The sequence below is a fragment of the Bos javanicus genome, chromosome 6 (genome assembly GCF_032452875.1).
Source record: "Bos javanicus breed banteng chromosome 6, ARS-OSU_banteng_1.0, whole genome shotgun sequence".
In the NCBI taxonomy this organism is placed as follows: domain Eukaryota; kingdom Metazoa; phylum Chordata; class Mammalia; order Artiodactyla; family Bovidae; genus Bos; species Bos javanicus.
This window is the reverse complement of record NC_083873.1, coordinates 71,084,587-71,105,089: the sequence shown is the minus strand read 5'-3', so window position 1 is coordinate 71,105,089 and position 20,503 is coordinate 71,084,587. Positions and strand designations below refer to the sequence as shown.

Sequence of the window (20,503 nt, the reverse complement as noted above, 5' to 3'; positions counted from 1 at the left end):
CGGCTCCACGGACCACTGTGCAGTTCGCGCACTGCACAGACACCAGGCTGAAGGATGACTGGGCTGAGATCCAACTCAAGATCTGCTTATTAAGCTGCAGTCCCATCCCCAGCTGCCTTTTATGCCCACAAAGGCTCATGCCCTGCTCTCATAGGGATGCTGCCAGAGTAACAACTTTTTAATTCACAGAAAGATGCTATGTAGGCCAGGGACCCCTGATAAAAACTGCACATATGCTACGAGGTTTTTACCCAGAGGGCTAGACTCAGGAGGTAGATTGGTCTTTCTGCAGAGAAATCCCTCGTGTTCTTTTGTCCACTAAGCACTTCAAGTGTTCAGTCCTTTTGAAGGAAGAGACCTGATATTATGTGCATAGGGTAGCTTTTTATAATACAATGTTTATTCAAATGATTAAATTTTGTTTCCCTGAAACCAATATATGTCTTTCTGGATCATCAGTATTTGAGAAAAATGATGAAATACGCATCATGTGACTTAGGGACCACTGCCAACTCTACTGTTTCTTTTCCATTCATCAGAAAAATCTTAGAAGGTTAAGGTACTGATAAAAATCAGTTGAATAATTTTTTCTGATAAGCAGATGCTGCTTAGATATGTAAAAAATTTCTACTTGCTCGTTTATTAAGACCTCTTTAATGTTATCAGTTCAAGACAGATTCCTTATCAATGGTCCTTGAATTTTCAGGTAACTTTAGTTATGTAAATGTTTACAGTCTCCTTAGACTATCTATTAAGCTTTATATAAAAATATCAGCAAAGGCTTTTCCTTTTTTTGGGATAGGAATTCTAGTAATAACCACTCACTGAATTAAAAAGGTAACACAGAACAAAGCTTTGTGGACACAAAATCATCCATGCTCACTGAAAGCTCACTGAAAGCAAATGTCAGTATAGAGGCCGAGCTACAACTTGGGAGACTTAAAAACAAAGGCTATTTTTAGCATACTTTTATAGTCAGTTGTTAACCCAGGGAATGCTGTTATGAGGTGGTTCAGTATCATTTCCCTTGAACTTACTAGTAACAGAATGAAAGAGGAAAGCTGTTCAACTAAGCTAGCAGGTTAAGACAGGAACCCTGCCCCCAGGCTATTCCAGGACTACCCGTGGGAAGAATCTACAGACTGTCTCTGGCATTCTCCCTCCAGGCACACAGAATATTTTCACCAATCCAAAGAGCATTGCTGATAGCGATCTTGCAACACAGCAGGATTTTCAATTATTCTCCGCAGTTGAGCTTTCAACAAAGATGGTGACTTTGTTCTGAACCCCTTTGAGGACACCACTACTTCCTTTTTTGTTTCACCTAGAAGTGCAATGTCTGAGCCAGGAAGGTGAAGGGACAGCAGGAGATAGAAGTGTGATGAGGGTGGCGTGGGCGCGGGGTGTACAGGGCGGACAGGGAACCCTCTCTCACAGCCCATGGGCCTCCTCGCAGGGGTGATGATGATTTTACTTAAAAGTACAATGAAATTCCAGAGTAGTAGCCAAATTCCTAGTCTAGCCTAGTATGAAATTGCAAGCTAAAGCAAAATACATTTTTCTCCCCCAATAGTATGCTACTAAAATTTATGCCATTTGTGTGGAAATTAAGACCAAAATGCAATGGGCTTCACATTTCTGAAGTAAGAAGTTTTGTTCCTGAATCCTGAAATGAACATGTCATTTCATTTGAACAGACTGAGCAGCTGATGGAAGTGGCATTTGATTGCTGGGGAGAAAACGCTACTTCAGAAGTGTAAGAAGTTTAGAATATGTGCTGATATACATGCACTGAAAGTCAGATTGGAAAGAATCTAATAGCTTTGGTTTATCACTGCAGATGCAGGTGGGGAGGACATCCTTAGACTATGCATTCCATCTGTGTTGGGTTAACAATGAGGTGCTTTCCCTCATAGCATGGTATACCTGAGCACAAAACTTTAGTAGACTATAATAAAACAGCTGTATAAAAGGAATAGTTAATACCCTGGCCAATAAGCCAGTAAATCTTACATTGCACAAATGTGCAGTTTTTACTGCATTGCTCAGACTATGGTATTATTTTCTACTTTTACACTGTACTTTTATATCTACTTGATTGAATGATGGGTATTTTCTTTAAATACGCTATTGTCAGTATAAACTTTAAATATCTTTGGATTCATTCTATTAAGTTAAAATAAACTCAGGCAGTTATTAATCCAATCTAAGTAACTATGTACAAATGAGGCTACAGCGCTATCCAATCTGGAGTGTCAGTGCCATTCATGAAGGCTTTTATGCATAAATACAAAAATACTTTATTTTTGATACTTTCACTTTTAAGGTACTCCCCAGAAAGGGATGTCAAAAAAGTATTAAATAAAAGAGGTTTCAAACCTTCTGTTAAGCTGTGATTTGAGGGGGAGATGACTACTGATGGTTACATTACTGGTAATCTTTGTGTAGTAAGTATAAAATAACTTCAATACACTCACTTTCCCCTGAATCCATCAGTGTGAAATTATACATTGCTCTTATTTTCAAGGGCTATTCTGCTTTGACTGAAATGCAATAAGCATTTACTGAGCACTTATTATATTGCTTATCCTGCTGTCTAGTTAGTTTGTTTGGAGCAAAAACAAAGCCACATGTGAGCTTCTCTCTTCCTTTGTATATGTATGTATTTGTTAGATGCTGTTCATATATTCTTGCCTGGTCTTGTTTTTGAAGCAGCTTGAAGTCTCATCTGCTCTTTATTTTCTAGCAGCTGGTTGGTTCTATAGAACATCTCAGAAAGCACACAAAGCGTTCCCATGTCTGCCGGGAGGAAGGATTTCTTGTCTGAAGACTCATTTTCCGGAGGGGTATGTCTTTGCTCACGCAGTGAAGACTTTGGTAACAGAAATGGAACAGAGTTTCAAGCCATTCCACAGAAACTGTACTTTGGTCTCTAGACTTCCCTGTCCTTAGGAACTGAACCCGTCACTTGGTTTGCATTCTTTATAACTGGAGGTTAACTTAAAACAGAAATGGCAGGAAAGCTTTCCTGTGCTTCGGGTAGGAGATGAATTTGCTTTTGTAGAATTTGTGGCTGAGGAAAGCAGACAGGGCCTGGTTGAAGAAGACATATGTTACCACGAGCCACCAAGTCAAGTTGTAGAAACCGAAGGTGACAGCCATGGAAATGTAGATCAGCAGCTCTGCCAAGTAGTTAGGGGAAGAGACGTATTCAAACCAGTCTCCAAAAGGGATTCGGTGGTTACAGTGAATGACCACTCCTGAAACGGGAGAAGATACCCTTAACGTCTGAAGTTGCTAGAAGAAAGTTTTACCACTTTGCTCCCGAAGTCATTTATAAAAACTCAACCAGAAAAGGATGTCACAGACCTGTACAAACCACCATGCTATCACCACCTCCACTGTCAACCTACTACATGTCAGAAAGTCACAGACTGAAGTTATACTAACTGTAAATAAGCACAAAAGAAAGCCTGTTTCTCCAACAATCCTCCAAGCTAGTGATGAAGAGCTCAGATTCCAGAGTCAGACTGCATGAGTTAGAGTCCTAGCTTTGCCACTTACAAGCTGTGTAATTTTAGGTAAGTTGCTTAACCTCTCTGTGCCTCTGTTTCCTCACCTGTAAAATCAGGGTAAGACTGTATTTGCCTCAAGCGAGTACTGTGATGTTAAACATAAAGCGACTCAGAACAGGGCTGGCACAAAGCAAGTGCCTGATAAATGTTGAGTAGCACTGTTCAATTTTTATTATCTCAAAAAGCCTAATAAAAACTGTATATGTGATAAGTCAGTACAAGCTAACTAAAAAAGTTAAATTTTTTTGCTTTGGCTGGAACGATACTAACTTGGCACAGTAATGGTAGTGCTGACATGCTGGTTCGACACTTATATGCAGTGCAGGCCCCAAAATGTGGGCACAGCATAGAGTCACAGAATGTCAGGGCTAGATGGTGCCAGCGAGGGCTGTCAGTAAAATGCTCTCGTTTTACAGATGGGAAGATCAAGACCCAGAGAGTCTTGTCAAAATGAGTATTTGATAGATTGATTAGTTGACTAATTAGAGCAGGAAAGAAAAGAGAGAAAGAATAAGTACATTTAACTCCTGAGGGCTAAAACCCCCCAGTCAGTGGTTCTAAAAGATATCTTACCTGCTTTGTTTTTCCTGAGATTGCTGAGAATGACATGACATTTATACTGATGGGCAGATGACCAGATGAACATCATCATTCCGAGGATATGGAACCACCGAGCCTGCATCAAGAGATTCTTCCCTATCACATAGACTACAGAAATAAGAATTACCTATTAGCCAACTCTGCAAAACTTCAGAGGCTCAGCGCATTAAAAAAATTATACAGTCTGCAGAACACAATTATCCACTTATTTGGTTCCTTATGACTAGAAAACCACCCTGATATCATTTCCCAAGCACAGAAGGGAGAACACTGTCCCTGTGGATGAAGGAGGTATGCTCCTCAGCTAGGGGCAGCTTCAGGGCTCACTGGCAGAGAACTCCAGATCGGCACATTCTCCTGCTCCTTCTTCAAGTGCTTCAGGCACGGGGATCAGCTCTGTGGGTCAGCTTCCACTCTTGTGATGTATTCTTGTGTGGTAAGACCACTCTGCATTTTTATTGCTAAGCCTGGTTTGATGTCTTCTTTCTTGCAGTCTGCTGTCAGAAAAACACCTTCTGAAGGATCTCACCTGAGCCATTTCTAGGGAAACTTTGAATACTGACTTGACTAGCTCCAGCCAATGAAGAAAATCACTGCAAGTAAAGGTGAGGGGCGGAGCTTCTCAAAAAGGGAAATGTAAACTGCAAGATAAAGACCAAAACAATATCCTGTTCTGATTAAAGAGAACCCAGTCAAGAGATTTTGTTTCAGGAGTAGAAACACTCAAGGTTCCATCTTTCTTTTTCTTCTCCAGGTACTAAGAAGACAGGAAGAATGAAGGTTTTCTAAGGACTGGCATCAGAAAAGCAAACTAAGGACTTCCCTATGTTCAGCAGGAAGCAGTGAGCTGAGTCAGGGACTTGACTGAAGAAAACAAAGCTGTTCACTGACAGTGGGGAAGAGCCTAGGCTCTGGGGCCGAGAGGGAGCCCCTAACAATTGATCTAGGTACGAGAACCAAGGATCGAGCTATTCCATATGGGTACTTGGAAGCAGGACTCAGCTAGTGACAGCTAATAACTAATGACAGTCCACGAAGTCTAATTGAGTTAATTTTTTTAAAAAACAATGTCTCTTAATGTTTATTAGGTTTAGCCATTTAACTAAGTGGTTATATTTTTATAAGTTAAAAACAAACAAAATATGAAAACCAGTTCTAAATCAGAGGGCTTTAAGAGCAAGTCACCATAGGGTTAGAAGTTGCAGAGTTCATGTCACTGCCAAGTCACCTACTCTAAAGGCAGAGAAATTACCTATGAAGGAAAAAAGATTTTTCAGAGTAAGTTGGAATTATAATACAGGAAAGAGAAGGCAGGCAGAAGGCTATTTACTGAGGGTCTGATCTGTGTAGTATTTAATGATTTGTTTATTTATTCATTCCTTATGGAGTGTCTACTGAGTGTGGCATCTCTCATGAGGGATAAAGCAGTGGGAGTCAGGTCAGATCCTAGTCCTCATGAACTCACATTCTAGTAGCAGGAGATGAAACAAGTTTAAAAAAATCAATAATCAAGATAATATAATCAATAATCAAAATAATATAAGGGCGAGATGGGGCTCTGAAGAAAAAAAACCACAGAACAAATATAATAGAGTGACTAGGGGCAGACCCTCTAGACTCTGAAGACAAGGAGACGTGAAAATCTGGGTAGTTTACAGATACACTTTCCACTTTCATAAGAACCCTCTTATGAGTTCTTGTGTATGTCCCCAATTCCAGATAAAGGTTCTGGAGCTCTGATAAATTAAATAAGCCAGAATTCAGACTCAAGCCCATCTGACTCCCAAGCGCCTGTGTATCAGACCATGAAGCGGGCATATGCCCCAGTGTGCTTTCTTCCAATGAATTCCTGAAACCAGTCTTCCCCAGCCTGCCCCAAATGACTGCAGATGACCTCTTGAAGGACAGGTAGGTGAAACTCAAGTTTCAGAAACCTTCAGAAAGGAGTATCTACAAGCTATTTTGTGGGTGTCTCAACAGCCTCTCCTTGACTGTTTCTACAGGAGGAAGAGCAAAAGCTGGGGTCCAGGCCAGCAGAGGAAACTCCAGGAGAGACACGTCATGCTGACAGACTACAAGCTAATAGGTTACCAAAGTGCTCTGGAAAGTTCCTTTGGGTGAAAACCTAGGACTGTTCTTCAGGAATGACAGCTCAAATAGTGACATGGGCTGAAAAGAATGCCACAGCCAAAAGCTGAGGGAGGAAAAACTGACTTAAGCTCAGAGAAATCAGATGGAGAGATGCCAGCTGAGTGTGGCTGGAGCCAATAAATAATTCAGGAATTGAGAAATATAGTCAGTAAGTTGTACTTTAAAATCATTCCTCAAGCCATGGAAGCCTTGGGTGGTTCTACAGCAACAGAGAGAGGCTGCTCCAAAGGCACTCAGCACGGAAATCAAACCTGCGGAGAAAGCTTACTCACTGAGTACTGGAAACAGCCAGACCATGGGCTCAACGGACGAGGAGGGATAGAGCAGCTTTAGGAAACAGAGACTTGGGTTTAGAGAAAACAGTTGTGAATGATCTACCCTAGCATGTGTGGGCTGATGGATACTAAGGGTGCAAGATGAAGTTAACCTCAGCATTAAAAACTCACTTCAATCACCCAAAATGACTTGAAATCTTTATGATAAACATGCAATGTTTTTGTAAAAAAAAAAAAAAAAAAAAAGATGGTCAAATATGTCAGATATCCCATCCTCCCTCCCCTCCACCACCCCAGCCCCCAAAATCACATTTCATTTCCTCCTCATAAACCAAGGTTGTGATTTTGCTTCCCTCTTCTTAGCAAGTGAGAGCTTCGGAAGTGTTAAGACACAACTCTGATTTACTACAGTACTCTTCTGCCCTCCCCTCTCAGGCTGCCTCACTTGAGAAAAGCTTTTTTGTAAGGGGAACCACCACAAGAACTAAATGGCAATAGAATGGCTCCCTGCCTCCTCTCAAATCCCAACTTGTCACCAGGAGCTGACCCACCCCTTCCTCCTCTGGTGTTCCATGATTTCACCCTGCACAACTTCACCTTCCCCAACCTCACCCCTCCACCCCAGGATGACAAGGCTTTGGTGAGACAACTGGGCTGGCTGGCCTTTTTCCTGCTCCAGTGAGTTCCCCTGCTTCCTGTTCTACTCCTGACCACACTGCCTCTTTCTTTCCAGACTAACCCACAGGAGTTCACTGACTTCAGTCCCACTGAGGGAAACCCCGTGGCCCATTTCTTCATCCCTAAACCAAGCCTCCTGAGGACTCTGCACTGCACTCTCTTCACTGAAGGCACTGCTGCTTATGTTGGTGTCTCAGGTTTCAGCAGTTATAGTTAATGTGATGTGTATCTGCTGGGTACCCTTGGGCATGCTGACTTGTTTAATTTTTAAAATTTTTATTGGAGTATAGCTGCTTTACAATGTTGTGTTAGTTGCTACCATACAGCAAAGTGAATCAGCCACAGATATACATATATCCTCTTCTTTTTTTGGATTTCCTTCCCATTTAGGTCACCATGGAGCACTCAGGAGGGTCCCCTGAGCTATACACAGTAGGTTCTCATTGGTTATCTATTTTACACATAATCTCAATAACGTCAAACCCAGTCTCCCAATTCATCCCAACTCCATCCCTCTCTCCCTTGGTGTCCACACATTTGTTCTCTACATCTGTGTCTCTACTTGGTTGCAAATACGATCATCTATACCTTTTTCTAGATTCCACATATATGCATTAATATATGATGTTTATTTTTCTCTTCCTGTTTATTGTTCTATTATTTTATGTTTATTGTTCTCTTTATGACAGCCTCCAGGTATGCTGAGTTTTTAAAGCTACAATTAGAGCCCAGACTCCTCATATGCCAAGTGGATTGGGCAGGTCTCTTACTTTCCAGCTTCCGTAATGCCTGGTGGGGAGAGTCTCTCACATACTCAGTGACTCAGCTGACAGACCCCAGTGACCACTCACCGTTCCTGCCGTCCAGGGGCACTTGGCTCAGCACAGTTAGGCCAACAAGGACATAGTACACAAGTCCAAAACAGTACTGCACGGCGTGGATCACGGCATTGGAGAAGACACTGACGTAGACGCACTCAAACAGTCTTCGCAGGCTGTGCAGCCACAGAAACACTAGCACCAAGAATGCAGACAGTGCGAGCTCACCCCCTACGATTCAGAAGGGAACATGCTCAGCATCTCTCCCCAGGAATAGTCCAGTTATGTCTGTCCTTACTGTTAGGCACTATTAAACAAGACCAGAGCTAGGAAATGGTACCAGATATCATAAAGTCTAACACTGCCATTTTTAGTGGCAATGAGGAAGTGAGCCAAGTGGTCAAGGAATTTGGCTAGTGACAGAGTAGAGACAAACTCAGGTCTCCTGTCTCTACTTTGTGATGTGAAAGCCATCTGGGTTATGGGGCTGGGAAGGGTCTGTGCTCTCAGAACCCAACTCCACAGTTTCTGGGTCCCTGACATGCATCCCCATTTGAAGATGGTCAGGAAGAGTTCCTGGATGACTTCTGAGCCAGGCCCCCTGGTGGGATGCCTGAGGTCAGGGGGACACGTGACACAGGAATGTACAGAAACAGAAAGGGGCATGAAAATGGAGTGGGAAGAATTATGCATTTCTTTTCATACTAAGAGGCAAAAAAATGATACTTTTGGGGGACTGTGAGCCTTGAAATCTATCTATCTGCCTTTTGCCCCTCTGCCCCAAAAGAAGTCAGAAAAAATGCTGGTTTTTAAAATGACATAAAATCTACATTTTTCAAAAAATGTTATCATACAACATAAATATACATTAAGAACACAGCCTAATAGATTTTTACAAACTAAACCCATATGACCAGATCCAGAAATGGAAGACAACCAGCAGGTGCTTGGGTTCCCTTCCAGGCACTGCCCCTCCCCTGACTCTCTGAAGGGTACATTCTATGGAGACTTCTGTCATATTGGCTTGGCCTGCTTTTCTCTTTTATACATAGTAAAAATCTAGTTCTAACTCTTCAGCAACAGGTTAAAACAATCAAATAAAACTCCTCACAACCACCCTCCAAATACCAGAACCCCATGAACCCTCCAGTACACAAATGAAGGCATAAAGTGTTAAGTGGTGAAGTGGGATTCACTCTGGTATCTTCCCCTCCCAAGTGGGCTCCGCATACTTTCCCCGTCTGACTGTCACCTTTTGCAAAAAGTTCCTCTGTAGATACAGAACAAGGACTGTTCCTAGAGAGCCAGTGGTTTGGCTGCTGGAACAAAGGACAGTGACAGCCCCAGAGCAATGTGTTTCTAACTCTTCCCCTCTCCCGCTGCCCGACATTAACTGAGGTCATGTTATGGTTTTCGCCTTCAATTCCTTACTTTTTAAATCGTTCCGTGTATCCTTTATTCAAGGCACAGTGAGGCCAATCTAAAGGCTACTTTGTAATCATCTGGTCAACAACTATTTCCAGTCAATTTTATGATATAACCAAAGCCCCACAGCAAACAAACCTTTTTAATCCATGATTTAAAAAGTAATTTTCTCTCAAATTTCTGGAGTCTGGAGGCACAATTTTGGTTGGAACTACATATATGATAAATGTTTCAAGGCAAACCTGAGGAATCTTAAAAGTTTTTCCCCTTAATTGTAAAGACTTCTGTATAAATTTATCAACAGTACTAAAAATATCAGAGGGAGAATGGCCAGTGCTGTTTAGCACAGCACTTGCTGGGAAGTCAGGGATGAAGAGTTGACTTGGAGCTCTGGCCATGATCTCAATGAAGGACCTGAGGCCTCCTCCTTGGCCATCTGGCTATGATCCACGCAGAAGCCTTTCTGCCCCCACCCTTCACCCGCTGAGGAGGAGCCTGAGAGAAGCTATGAACTACCCAGAACAGCTTGCCGCAGGCAGGAAAGTCAGGAACAGGACGCAAGGGTTGGAATTAGCCAGGGGAGTTGTTACCTCGGAACTGCGCAGTCCCAAGAATTCTGAGCAGACCGTGAAGCCAGTTTGGAAAAGGTGCTCCCATGAACAGAGAGTGGGTAAGGCTCCAAAGCAGAAACCCGTTCCACAGCACTGAGATGATGTAGAAATGCGAAAAATACCTGCCAAGGGAAAACAGGTTAGATAATGATCAAAGCAGATCCACTTGAAGCTATTATGCTAGAAGACTATTCTTTTCCCTCATGCTGCAAGCATAGTTTTGCTTTTTTAATAGAACCTGAATCCTACAGATGTTCAGATTTTTGAAATTTCCTTTCAGATGATAGGACTGGTTAACTCATAGGAAAAAGGTTTCCTGAGGTTAATAAGAACATGAATGGCCTTGTTAAATTTAGATTAAAGTTAACGATCTGTCTTATCTTCGGGTAACAAAATTGGGCTCAAATTCAAAAATAGAGGGCCCCAGGGCCTGACAGGGAGAGCCTAGACTGTGCTACCACAAGCCAAACCTGTGGAAGATTTCTAAATCTCAAGTAATATTGCTGCAATAGCCATACAAGTTACACAAGATTTGCACAATCACATGCTCATAGGGCTGCAAGAAACCTTAAATAGGTCTTCTGATTTAGTGTCTTTCTAAATTGTGTCGACCTAAATTACTTCTATGATAACATGACAAATAAAAACTCATAAAACTAGCTATCAACTCCTGATGGGTACAGTCTAGTACAAGTATAGTGTGTGTGTTACCATCAACAGAGTAACAAATGAAATAAAACCACAAAAGCAACATAAATTGCAATTAACAGAGTTAATTTTACTTGAAAGACAATGTTGGTTTGCTGCAATACCTGGTATGGTACGAGGGCCCACCACGGGTTTTTTCGAGGTCTCTTTACCTATTCTCTATTTGAATCAACTTAAAATCTTTCTGACTCTGCAAGTTGCCTGGACATCACCTGGCCTTCCCTGGTCTTCAAAGCATCATAGCTATATTAAGCCTTCCTTCTTGTCTCATTAATCTGTGATGCAGTAAGACAACCTGGAGTCAAGAAGACTACACACAGACTCAAGAGACTCTTCTAGGTGATCCAGAATATGCTTCTATGTCCCAGAACTCACAGTCCGCTAGAACATGCCCACAACCCAGTCTAACTAACGCTGATCTAAGCTGATCATTCCATAGCAACCCACTTAATTCTCCCACCACTGTTACAAATTCTGTCACTAGATCTGTCCTGAGATGTCCTGTTAATCCTGATTCAGCTCTTCTTCATGCAAAAGAGCTTAGTTCAAGCATGAGTGTCGATTCTGCCCTCTCTGCCCCATCCCTAGACCCTGGCCTCTGGTTGCCTACCAGAGTCTTCCTTAAGACACACTTCCTAGAACTGAGCCCAGGTCTGGTCTGAGCCAATACCTCAGAATGGCAGCAGCGCCTTGCTCTGCAGGCTCCCATGGAAAGAGGAGGGGACAGCTTCTGAGGGGCAACTTTAGAGCCACTTTACCAATTTCATTTTTTCAAAAAAAGAGTACTGAGCACTTCGAACCTGCTAGGTGATGTTCTTGGAGCTGGGGATGCAGCAGGGAGCAGACCAGGTGCCTGGCTTGCTGAAATTTACCTTTCAGCAGAGAGTCAGCAAATGAATCTGCAGACATCCTGCCTGATGCTGGGTAATGGGACAGAGGTGGTGCAGAGGAGAGGTCATTCTGGATGGGTGGATGGACAACGACGGCCCTTCTAGAAGTGATGCTTGGCTAGAATGAGTAACCCTTGTGAATTTCTAGGGAAAGTTTTCTAGGCAGAGGAAACAGCAACCACAAAGGCCCTGAGGGACAATAAATGACACCTATATAGATAGTGGGCTTCCCTGGTGGATCAGTGGTAAAGAATCTGCCTGCCAATGCAGGAGATGTGCGTTCAATCCGTAGGTTGGGAAGATCCCCTGGAGAAGGAAATAGCAACCCACTCCAGTATTCTTGCCTGGAAAATCCCAGGGACAAAGGAGCTTGGTGGGTTACAGTCCAAGGGGTCCCAAGAGTCAGACATGACCTAGCGACTAAACAACATATGGACAGTGCTAGAGCATGAAAAAGGAGGGAAAGATGCTATGGGGTCCTGTAAGGGCACTGGCTTTTAAGTGTGATGGGCCAGCGTTCGAACACAGTGACTTGAAGGAATAATCTATGTTTTAAAAATCTAACAGAAAAGTTCTGGAGATGGACAGTGCTGATGACTGCACAACAATGTGAATGGACTTAAAGATGCTGAATTGTATACTCAGGGTTAAAGTGGAAAAGGTTATGTCATGTATATTTCATCACAATCCAAAAAAAAGGGAGTATGTGAGAGAATATATGTGTGTGTGTGTGTGTGTGTGAGAGAGAGAGAGAGAGAGAAAGAGAGAACATAGCTCATTCATTTTGGTCATTGTTTAAAAAAATCCCTCTGGTACTTAGGTAAGAGGATCATCTAGTTGTGGGAAGATCAGTTAAGAGTATTCATTCCATCTTCCCAACAATGTGTGTATGAGAGAGAGAGAGCGCGCGCGAGAGAGCGAGAGAAAGTGAGAACATAGCTCATTCATTTTGGTCATTGTTCAAAAAAATCCCTCTGGTACTTAGGTAAGAGGATCATCTAGTTGTGGGAAGACCAGTTAAGAGTATTCATCCCATCTTCCCAACAACCCTGGCAAGTTTATCTTCATGTGGCAGATGAGAAAACAAAGGCTCGGAAGGTTCAGTTACTTGTCCAACACTTCCCAGGAAGTGGCAGTGTTTGGCTCCAGACTCAGCCTCGATGACCCTGAAGTTAAAAGTCACATGGCTGTGCTCCTGGTCATGTGGTCGAGATTTGTTTGAACCTACTTTTCCACCTCTACCATTACACATACCAATTTATACCAAATCATGAGTCATTCAAGTCACTCACATGTTTGATATAAGCTGCTAAGCCACATTTTGCTCTGCCCTACTTGTGCCATAGGGTTTTGACTGACAGGCTGACTTGTTTTTCTTATTCCTACATTTTGCACATTCTCTCTCATTTTGTTTGCCTGATTCCTGCTACATGAAATGTGTCCTACTCTTTATTTGAGGTTGTATCTCTGTTTATTTATTTATTTGGTTGTGCTGGGTCTTCGCTGTGGCACTCAAACTCTTAGTTGCACATGCAGGATCTAGTTCCCTGAGCAGGGATTAAACCCGGGTCCCCTGCATTGGGAGCGTGAAGTCTTAGCCACTGGATCACCAGGAAAGTCCCATATTTCTTTTTGAAAAGACCCAGCTCTAGCCTCAAAAGCAGATTGGAAAACTCCACTTCCTTCTGTTCTAAATACTCTCCCTGTTTTTCTTCCATTCGCACTATGCTTAATTGAAGTGAGCCCTTGGGAGCAAGGATACAGTGACCCTTACGGTAACACAGGACTGGGCACCAAGCAAGCACTCCTCTGACTTAACCAACAGTTTGATGTCTATTATAAGCCAGGGACTGCTCTAGCTCGGGAGGTACAGCAGTGAACACAAAGGACAACAATTCTTGCCATCATGGAGCTTATATTCACAGTAACACACAGAAGTAAAATTTATAGCACATCAGTAGGTGATAACTGCTAATGAGAAAACTAAAGCTGGGAAGAGGAATGCTGGGTATGGCAGCATTATATTTTTAAACAGGGTGGATAGGGCAGGTCTCACTGTCAAGGTAGTATCTGAGCAGAATTATACGGAAGTGAGAGCATATACCATCTGGCTATTTGGGGGAACAGCTTTCCAGGTAGAGGAAACAGGCAGCGCAAAGGCCCTGAGGTGGGAGAAACAACAAGCAGAGAGAGACCCAGAAAACTGGATTAGAGCCACAGGAGGGGCAAACTATAGGACCTCAGTGAGGTGGTGAGAACAAGATTGTATAAGGTTTTGGACTCTTCTGTGAGTTGGAAGCCACTGGATAGTTCTGAGCCAGGAGATATGCTCTGATTTAATACATATTTACTGATTGCCAGAACTGATCCCAGGACCAGATAGGGGAGTTACAGGGTTAACTAAGGAAGGAAACTAGGCTTCCTGGTGGCTCAGTGGTAAAGAATCTGCCTGCCAAGCAAGAGACGTGGGTTCAATCCCTTGGTTGGGAAGATCCTCTGGAGGAGGAAATGGCAACCTACTCCGGTATTCTTGCCTGGGAAATTCCATGGACAGAGGAGCCTGGCAGGCTATACAGTCCAGGCGGTCCCAGAGTTGGACATGAGTGACTGGACACAAGCGTGTGCATACATACATACACACCAAGGAAGGAAACTAATGGTTACTGAGTTCTGCCTAGGTGCCTGGCCCTATGCTATGTGCTTTAATATCATCACCACCTATATGACAAATAGGTTCTATTACACTAACAGTCTAATCCATACTACCACTTCTTGCCTGGAGCACTGTTAACAGCCTCTCATCCAGTCTTTCCCACACAATGGCAAGTCATTCTTTCAAACATAAATCACATAATGCCACACCCCCATTTCCTCATCCTAAAGCTGCTTTCCATACACTCAGAATAAAATCTAATCTCCACCATGGTCCATAAAGCCCAATGTCTGTTCTGGCCTCCTGAAATGAACTCATCTCCTGCCCTACCCGTTTCTGATCATCCTTTCCAGGGCTGTCACTGCCACCCACATCTTGCTCATGATCAAGTAACCAGCTGGATTTCCTCTGAAGCACTTATTACCATATGAAATTGTCTTGCTTGTTTTAAAAGATTTGTTTACATATCTACTGCTTTACAAAAACCAAGGTTCCAAGGAACCTCGAACAGCTCTTGGCAATAGTACATACTCTATAAACACTGGTTAAATAAATAAATGAATGAAAGAGAAGGTACCTCAGCCAAAGTTACTCTCAGAGAAACTAGTCAAGTTAATCAATAAATCAAACCTAAAATCTTTTTTCTTTGATTCATTCAAAACATTGACTGAGGACTTTATTATTTGTCAGGCATTGAGCCTAGGATATGGCAACAAACAAGACAAATGTAAATGTATGGAATTTACAGCCCAGAGTAGGGATTCTTGACATTTTTCTTCCATGGACTCCTCAGGCAGTCTGGTGAAGGCAACACACCCCTTCCCAAGCCTAAAATACATGGGGATACAAAGGAAACCCAATTATACTGAAATATAGGTTACACAATCACTAAGAAACATTTGTGATATATGTGCTTAATTAAATGTATTAAATAATGAGACACAGTGGATGATAATACAGTATTTTTATATAGTGATGAAAATGTTCTTAGTCTCTTCAATAATTTTAATATAGTATTAAATTGCAGGTATTGCCAATTCTACTGCAGATATTGCTAATTATACTGTGGTTTGTTGATTCAATTCATCACTAAGAAAATGGTGAATTACAGCTAGAGATTAGTAAAATAAAGGTGTAATTTTCTCCAATCCAATTTGTGATGAGTTCTATCCATAGATCCTCTGGATTTCTGGTTAGGATCCCTGAACCCCAGTAGGGAAAGACTGGACGATTCTCTTTCTCTAGAGCTGAATTTAATTAAAATGTTTCTATAATATTTTGAAATATTAGAAATAGAAGTATTTCCATGTGCACTATGAAAATCAAGAGCATTGTGACTAATGTTTGAGGTCAAGTATTTATTCAGACTTTCTGGGAAATCAAAACTCCAGGAACCAAAAGAAAACAAGAAAAGCAGTATCACCTTAATTAAAAAAAAAAAAAATCTACCAGACAGGGATTATGGAATCAAACATTCCATGAACTCAATTAAGGTTTAATTCTTTACCATTTATGAAAAAATAATTCCTCCCAAATTAACTTGAGCTCTTAGGTACAGAAACATGATTCACAGCTGCCTGTTTGTAAGTGTAAAAGTTATAGGCTTATTTTCATTTTTAAGAGTACTATTGAATTTTGAACAAGGAAAAGTCCTTCAATATAGCATCTAGACATTTTTGACTTTCATTATTGGCCTGGAATAGTTGTACCTGCTCTAGAATAAAAAGAAATTTCAGCTTCAATTTAGGAAAAAAAAAGTCAAACAAAACACCAGAGGATGGTCCATTCTAGAATTCTGGAAGAAGAAAAAGGTGTAAATTATTTCATAATATAGTAGAAATTACAAGCAGCCCAAAGAGCACCCATTTTGCAATAATGAATAAGGAAAAGGTACAAAATCTGTTTCTTGGCTGCCATATGACCACAGACTGGAGTAGTAAGAGGTGGGGTATGGGAGCCAAATAAATAGGTAAGTGCAGGGGATGATTTGAAATGTGCCCTTTTATCAGTGACACTAGTATCTTTTTTAAAATTCAGAAAGTAAATTGTTAGAATTCACTCTCAAAACAAATAATTGTTTTCTTCACGTTGTAACATTAAAAAAATGACAATCTAGGAATGTCCCTGCTGTGAAGTAGAAAAGTACTTACTACATTCAAGTCCTGATTAAAAATAGGGTTGCTGCTGCTAAGTCGCTTCAGTCGTGTCTGACTCTGTGCGACCCCATAGACGGCAGCCCACCAGGCTCCCCCGTCCCTGGGATTCTCCAGGCAAGAACACTGGAGTGGGTTGCCATTGTCTTCTCCAATGCATGAAAGTGAAAAGTGAAAGTGAAGTCGCTCAGTGGTGTCCGACTCTTCCCGACCCCATGGACTGCAGCCTACCAGGCTCCTCCGCCCATGGATTTTCCAGGTCTGAGTACTGGAGTGGGTTGCCATTGCCTTTTCCCGAAAAATAGGGTTAGGGTTGACAGGACATTTTAGCTTAAAAAGAGCCTCTAAGAAACAGGTTTAATCACAGTGTTTGAAGCATCTACTTCTTCCCAGATGGCGCTACTGGTAAAGAACTCGCCTGTCAGTGCTGGAGACAAGAGACATGGGTTTTATTCCCGTGTCGGGAAGATCCCCTGGAGAAGGGAATGGCAACCCACTTCCGTATTCTTGCCTGGAGAATCCCCATGGACAGAGGAGCCTGGCAGGCTACAGTCCAAGAGGTCGCAAAAAGTCATACACGACTGAAGTAACTTAGCAGGCATATGGTCTTCTTCCCAGGGCCTCATTCCCCTTCCTCATTCCTCAAAATGACCTAGCGCTTGCTTCTCAGTGTTACATCTGGTGAGTATTTCTCCAACAGTCAGAAATGGGAAGCCAAGTTTACTTACACCCTTTCCCATCTGCAGACCTGGGGAACAGCCTATTTGAGGTTTAAGCGATAATCAAGATATTTTAGTACATCAGAAACCCTATCACATTTCACCATAGTCTTTTCTGAACGCCAATTTAGGCTGTATCTCCAAAAAAAACGCCACTGCTATATACCTACCATCAAGAAGTGTTTGGCCCACTCTTCTCAGTTATGTTCTAAATTTAAAGTGAAAACACATGAAAAAAACTCCCCGGACTATAATAAGCCTTACAATTTTTTCAACAATTATATTGAAGGCATAACGATTTAATCTCTCATTTAACTTAGTTATGAAATCTGTTGAGCCATATGGCGCTTAGGGACCACGCTTGCCTAAACGTGCCATCTTGGGCAACTTTCTCCCGGGGCACCTGCCTTGGTGCGGCTGATGGAGGTGGCGTCTGTTAGTGACCAGCGTCTCAACCTTCGTCCTGACTGTTGACTGTGAGGGAGACAAACAGGGGACACGAGACATGGGAGGGCCTGCCTTCATTTCTAGTGAGTCTCGGCGACCTCAAGTTAGGTTATGAGTCCCTAGAGTGCAGGACGGCGGAAAGAGAAACTGGGGACAAAGGAGACTTTACCGCCTGGTGACCAGCCCTAAATTTGGAAGCGCAGCCATTTCCCCCGAAGGAAAGGCTACGTTGAGGCCACAAGTTTACGTTCCTGCGCCCCGGGAGGTGCGCGTGGCTCAGCTTCCTCTGTGTCTCCGGACACTCCGCCCCTAGGGCCGCAGAGCTGACGCGTGCAGTTGCGGGAGGGCGGGCAGGGGTAACGCCGCCTCGGGGAATCGGCCTGGGCTTCCCGGATCCGGTCCGCGCCGGCTCCGTGCCCACCTCTGCTGCCCCCTGCCGGTAGCTCGAACAGGGCGCCCCCGGCTCTCCTTGACTTGGCAACCAGGACTCGCGCCCGTGCGCGGTTACCTCTTGGGAACATCAAAGGCCCGGCAGGCGGCCGGGCGCGGTGGCGCCCCTTCCTTGGTTTTTCCATAGCGGATCAGGTCCTGGAAGAACGCGCAGCCCGGAAGCAGGCCGGGCGGCACGAGCTGCAGCAGCAGGGTCAGTAGGAAGGTGGCAGCAAGCGTGAGCCAAAAGGCGCGCAGCGGGTTCAGCGCCGAGACCTCGGTCCCCGCCCACGTAGCCATAGCCGGCAAGCCCAGCTATCTAGCTCCCCCGGCCCCCGGAGGACCGTCTACTCGCTTGCGGTGCGCGGGCTCAGTCGGGCGGGACGTCTGGGCGCAGCGCGGGGCGGGGACGCGCTTGGCCCCGCCCTGGACACGCCCCCCTGGGACGGAGCCACCGCCCCGCCACGCGGGTTCGCGGGTTAGGGTCAAGTTGGTGCTCGTTGGTAGCAGTCGGTATACTGTGTGAATCAGGGGTGCTTCGGTAGGACCCCGGAAATATGATTCAACAATATGATTCAAAGCAGCGGAACAAACAAGGCCACATAACTGCAAGTCTTCACTGCAGCATTGTTTTCATTGGAAGTGGAAACAATCCAGAATGTTCCATGTTAAGGTATTTAGCTAAATTATGGTACGGTAACACATTGGAATATCATGCAGCCATTAAAATAATTATGGAGACTGTAAAAACAATGAAAGCTTTGTGATAACTGGAACTGTAGGTTAAGTGAAAAAAATCTAAAATGTAAAATGAAGAGCTATGATTGTGAACTATATTAATATGAATGTAGATGAAGAAGGCAGGTTACACACAAAAATGAGTAGTTGTAGTAGAATGTTAGGAATGTGTATAATTTAAACATGTAAAGTAGAAAGTAAAGGCAATTGCAAATACAAAAATGAAAGTGCTAAAAATTTAAAAACTGCAGCCCTGTTCCTTCTAGAGTTCCACTCCTTAGAAGCAAAGTTTTTGACTCCATCTGTCATTTCTTGTATTTATTTCCATGTAGTGACAGTGCTATTTTTATTGACTCATCAGTTTTTTGGTTAGGACAAATGAAACTTTAAGTCTTTTAGAAAATATTTTATTAAAGCCTTAAATGTGTCAGTTCCAAAAAAATAGCCCTGATAGCTCAGGAGGTGGCAAGAATACACAGAAAAACTGTACAAAAAAGATCTTCATGACCCAGATAATCATGATCACTGACCTAGAGCCAGACATCCTGGAATGTCGAGTCAAGTGGGCCTTAGAAAACATCAGTACGAACAAAGCTAGTGGAGGTGATGGAATTCCAATTGAGCTATTTCAAATCCTGAAAGATGACACTGTGAAAGTGCTGCACTCAATATGCCGCAAATTTGGAAAACTCAGCAGTGGCCACAGGACTGGAAAAGGTCAGTTTTCCTTCCGATCCCAAAGAAAGGCAATGCCAAAGAATGCTCAAACTACTGCACAATTTCACTCATCTCACATGCTAGTTGGAGAGGGCAATAGCACCCCACTCCAGTACTCTTGCTTGGAAAATCCCATTGGACTGAGGAGCCTGGTGTGCTGCAGTCCATGGGGTTGCTAAGAGTCAGACATGACTGAGAGACTTCACTTTCACTTTTCACTTTCATGCATTGGAGAGGGAAATGGCAACCCACTTCGGTGTTCTTGCCTGGAGAGTCCCAGGGACGGGGAGCCTGGTGGGCTGCCATCTATGGGGTCGCACAGAGTTGGACACGACTGAAGTGACTTAGCAGCAGCAGCAGCAGCACATCCTAGTAAAGTAATGCTCAAAATTCTCCAAGCCAGGCTTCAGCAATATGTGAACCATGAACTTCCTGATGTTCAAGCTGGTTTTAGAAAAGGCAGAGGAACCAGAGATCAAATTGCCAACATCCGCTGAATCATGGAAAAAGCAAGAGAGTTCCAGAAAAACATCTATTTCTGCTTTCTTGACTGTGCCAAAGCCTTTGACTGGGTGGATCACAATAAACTGTGGACAATTCTGAAAGAGATGGGAATACCAGACCACCTGACTTGCCTCTTGATAAATCTGTATGCAGGTCAGGAAGCAACAGTTAGAACTGGACATGGAACAACAGACTGGTTCCAAATAGGAAAAGGAGTACGTCAAGGCTGTGTATTGTCACCCTGCTTATTTAACTTATATGCAGAGTACATCATGAGAAACGCTGGACTGGAAGAAACACAAGCTGGAATCAAGATTGCTGGGAGAAATATCGATAACCTCAGATACGCAGATGACACCACCCTTATGGCAGAAAGTGAAGAGGAACTAAAAAGCCTCTTGATGAAGGTGAA

The 20,503-nt window shown here is 43.2% G+C and overlaps 1 protein-coding gene across 1 annotated transcript; it reads right to left on the bottom strand.

Annotated features, from left to right (window-relative positions):
- Positions 1 to 635: 635 nt before the first annotated feature.
- SRD5A3 (steroid 5 alpha-reductase 3) lies at positions 636 to 18,539 on the bottom strand. Its single transcript, XM_061420204.1, has 5 exons — positions 18,212 to 18,539; positions 10,113 to 10,255; positions 8,131 to 8,328; positions 4,149 to 4,283; positions 636 to 3,260 (listed from the first exon to the last, which is right to left on the bottom strand). The coding sequence occupies exons 1-5, from the start codon at positions 18,430 to 18,432 to the stop codon at positions 3,001 to 3,003; spliced, it is 957 nt and encodes a 318-aa protein (XP_061276188.1). The 5' UTR covers positions 18,433 to 18,539; the 3' UTR covers positions 636 to 3,000.
- Between the last annotated feature and the right edge of the window lie 1,964 nt (positions 18,540 to 20,503).

Coding starts and splice junctions, on each gene's coding strand:
- SRD5A3 (XM_061420204.1), bottom strand. CDS start 18,432: ATGGCTACGTGGGCGGGGACCGAGGTCTCGGCGCTGAACCCGCTGCGC. Junction 10,256..18,211: donor GCCTTTGATGTTCCCAAGAG/GTAACCGCGCAC, acceptor TTCCCTTGGCAG/GTATTTTTCGCATTTCTACA. Junction 3,261..4,148: donor TCTCAGGAAAAACAAAGCAG/GTAAGATATCTT, acceptor CTCCCGTTTCAG/GAGTGGTCATTCACTGTAAC.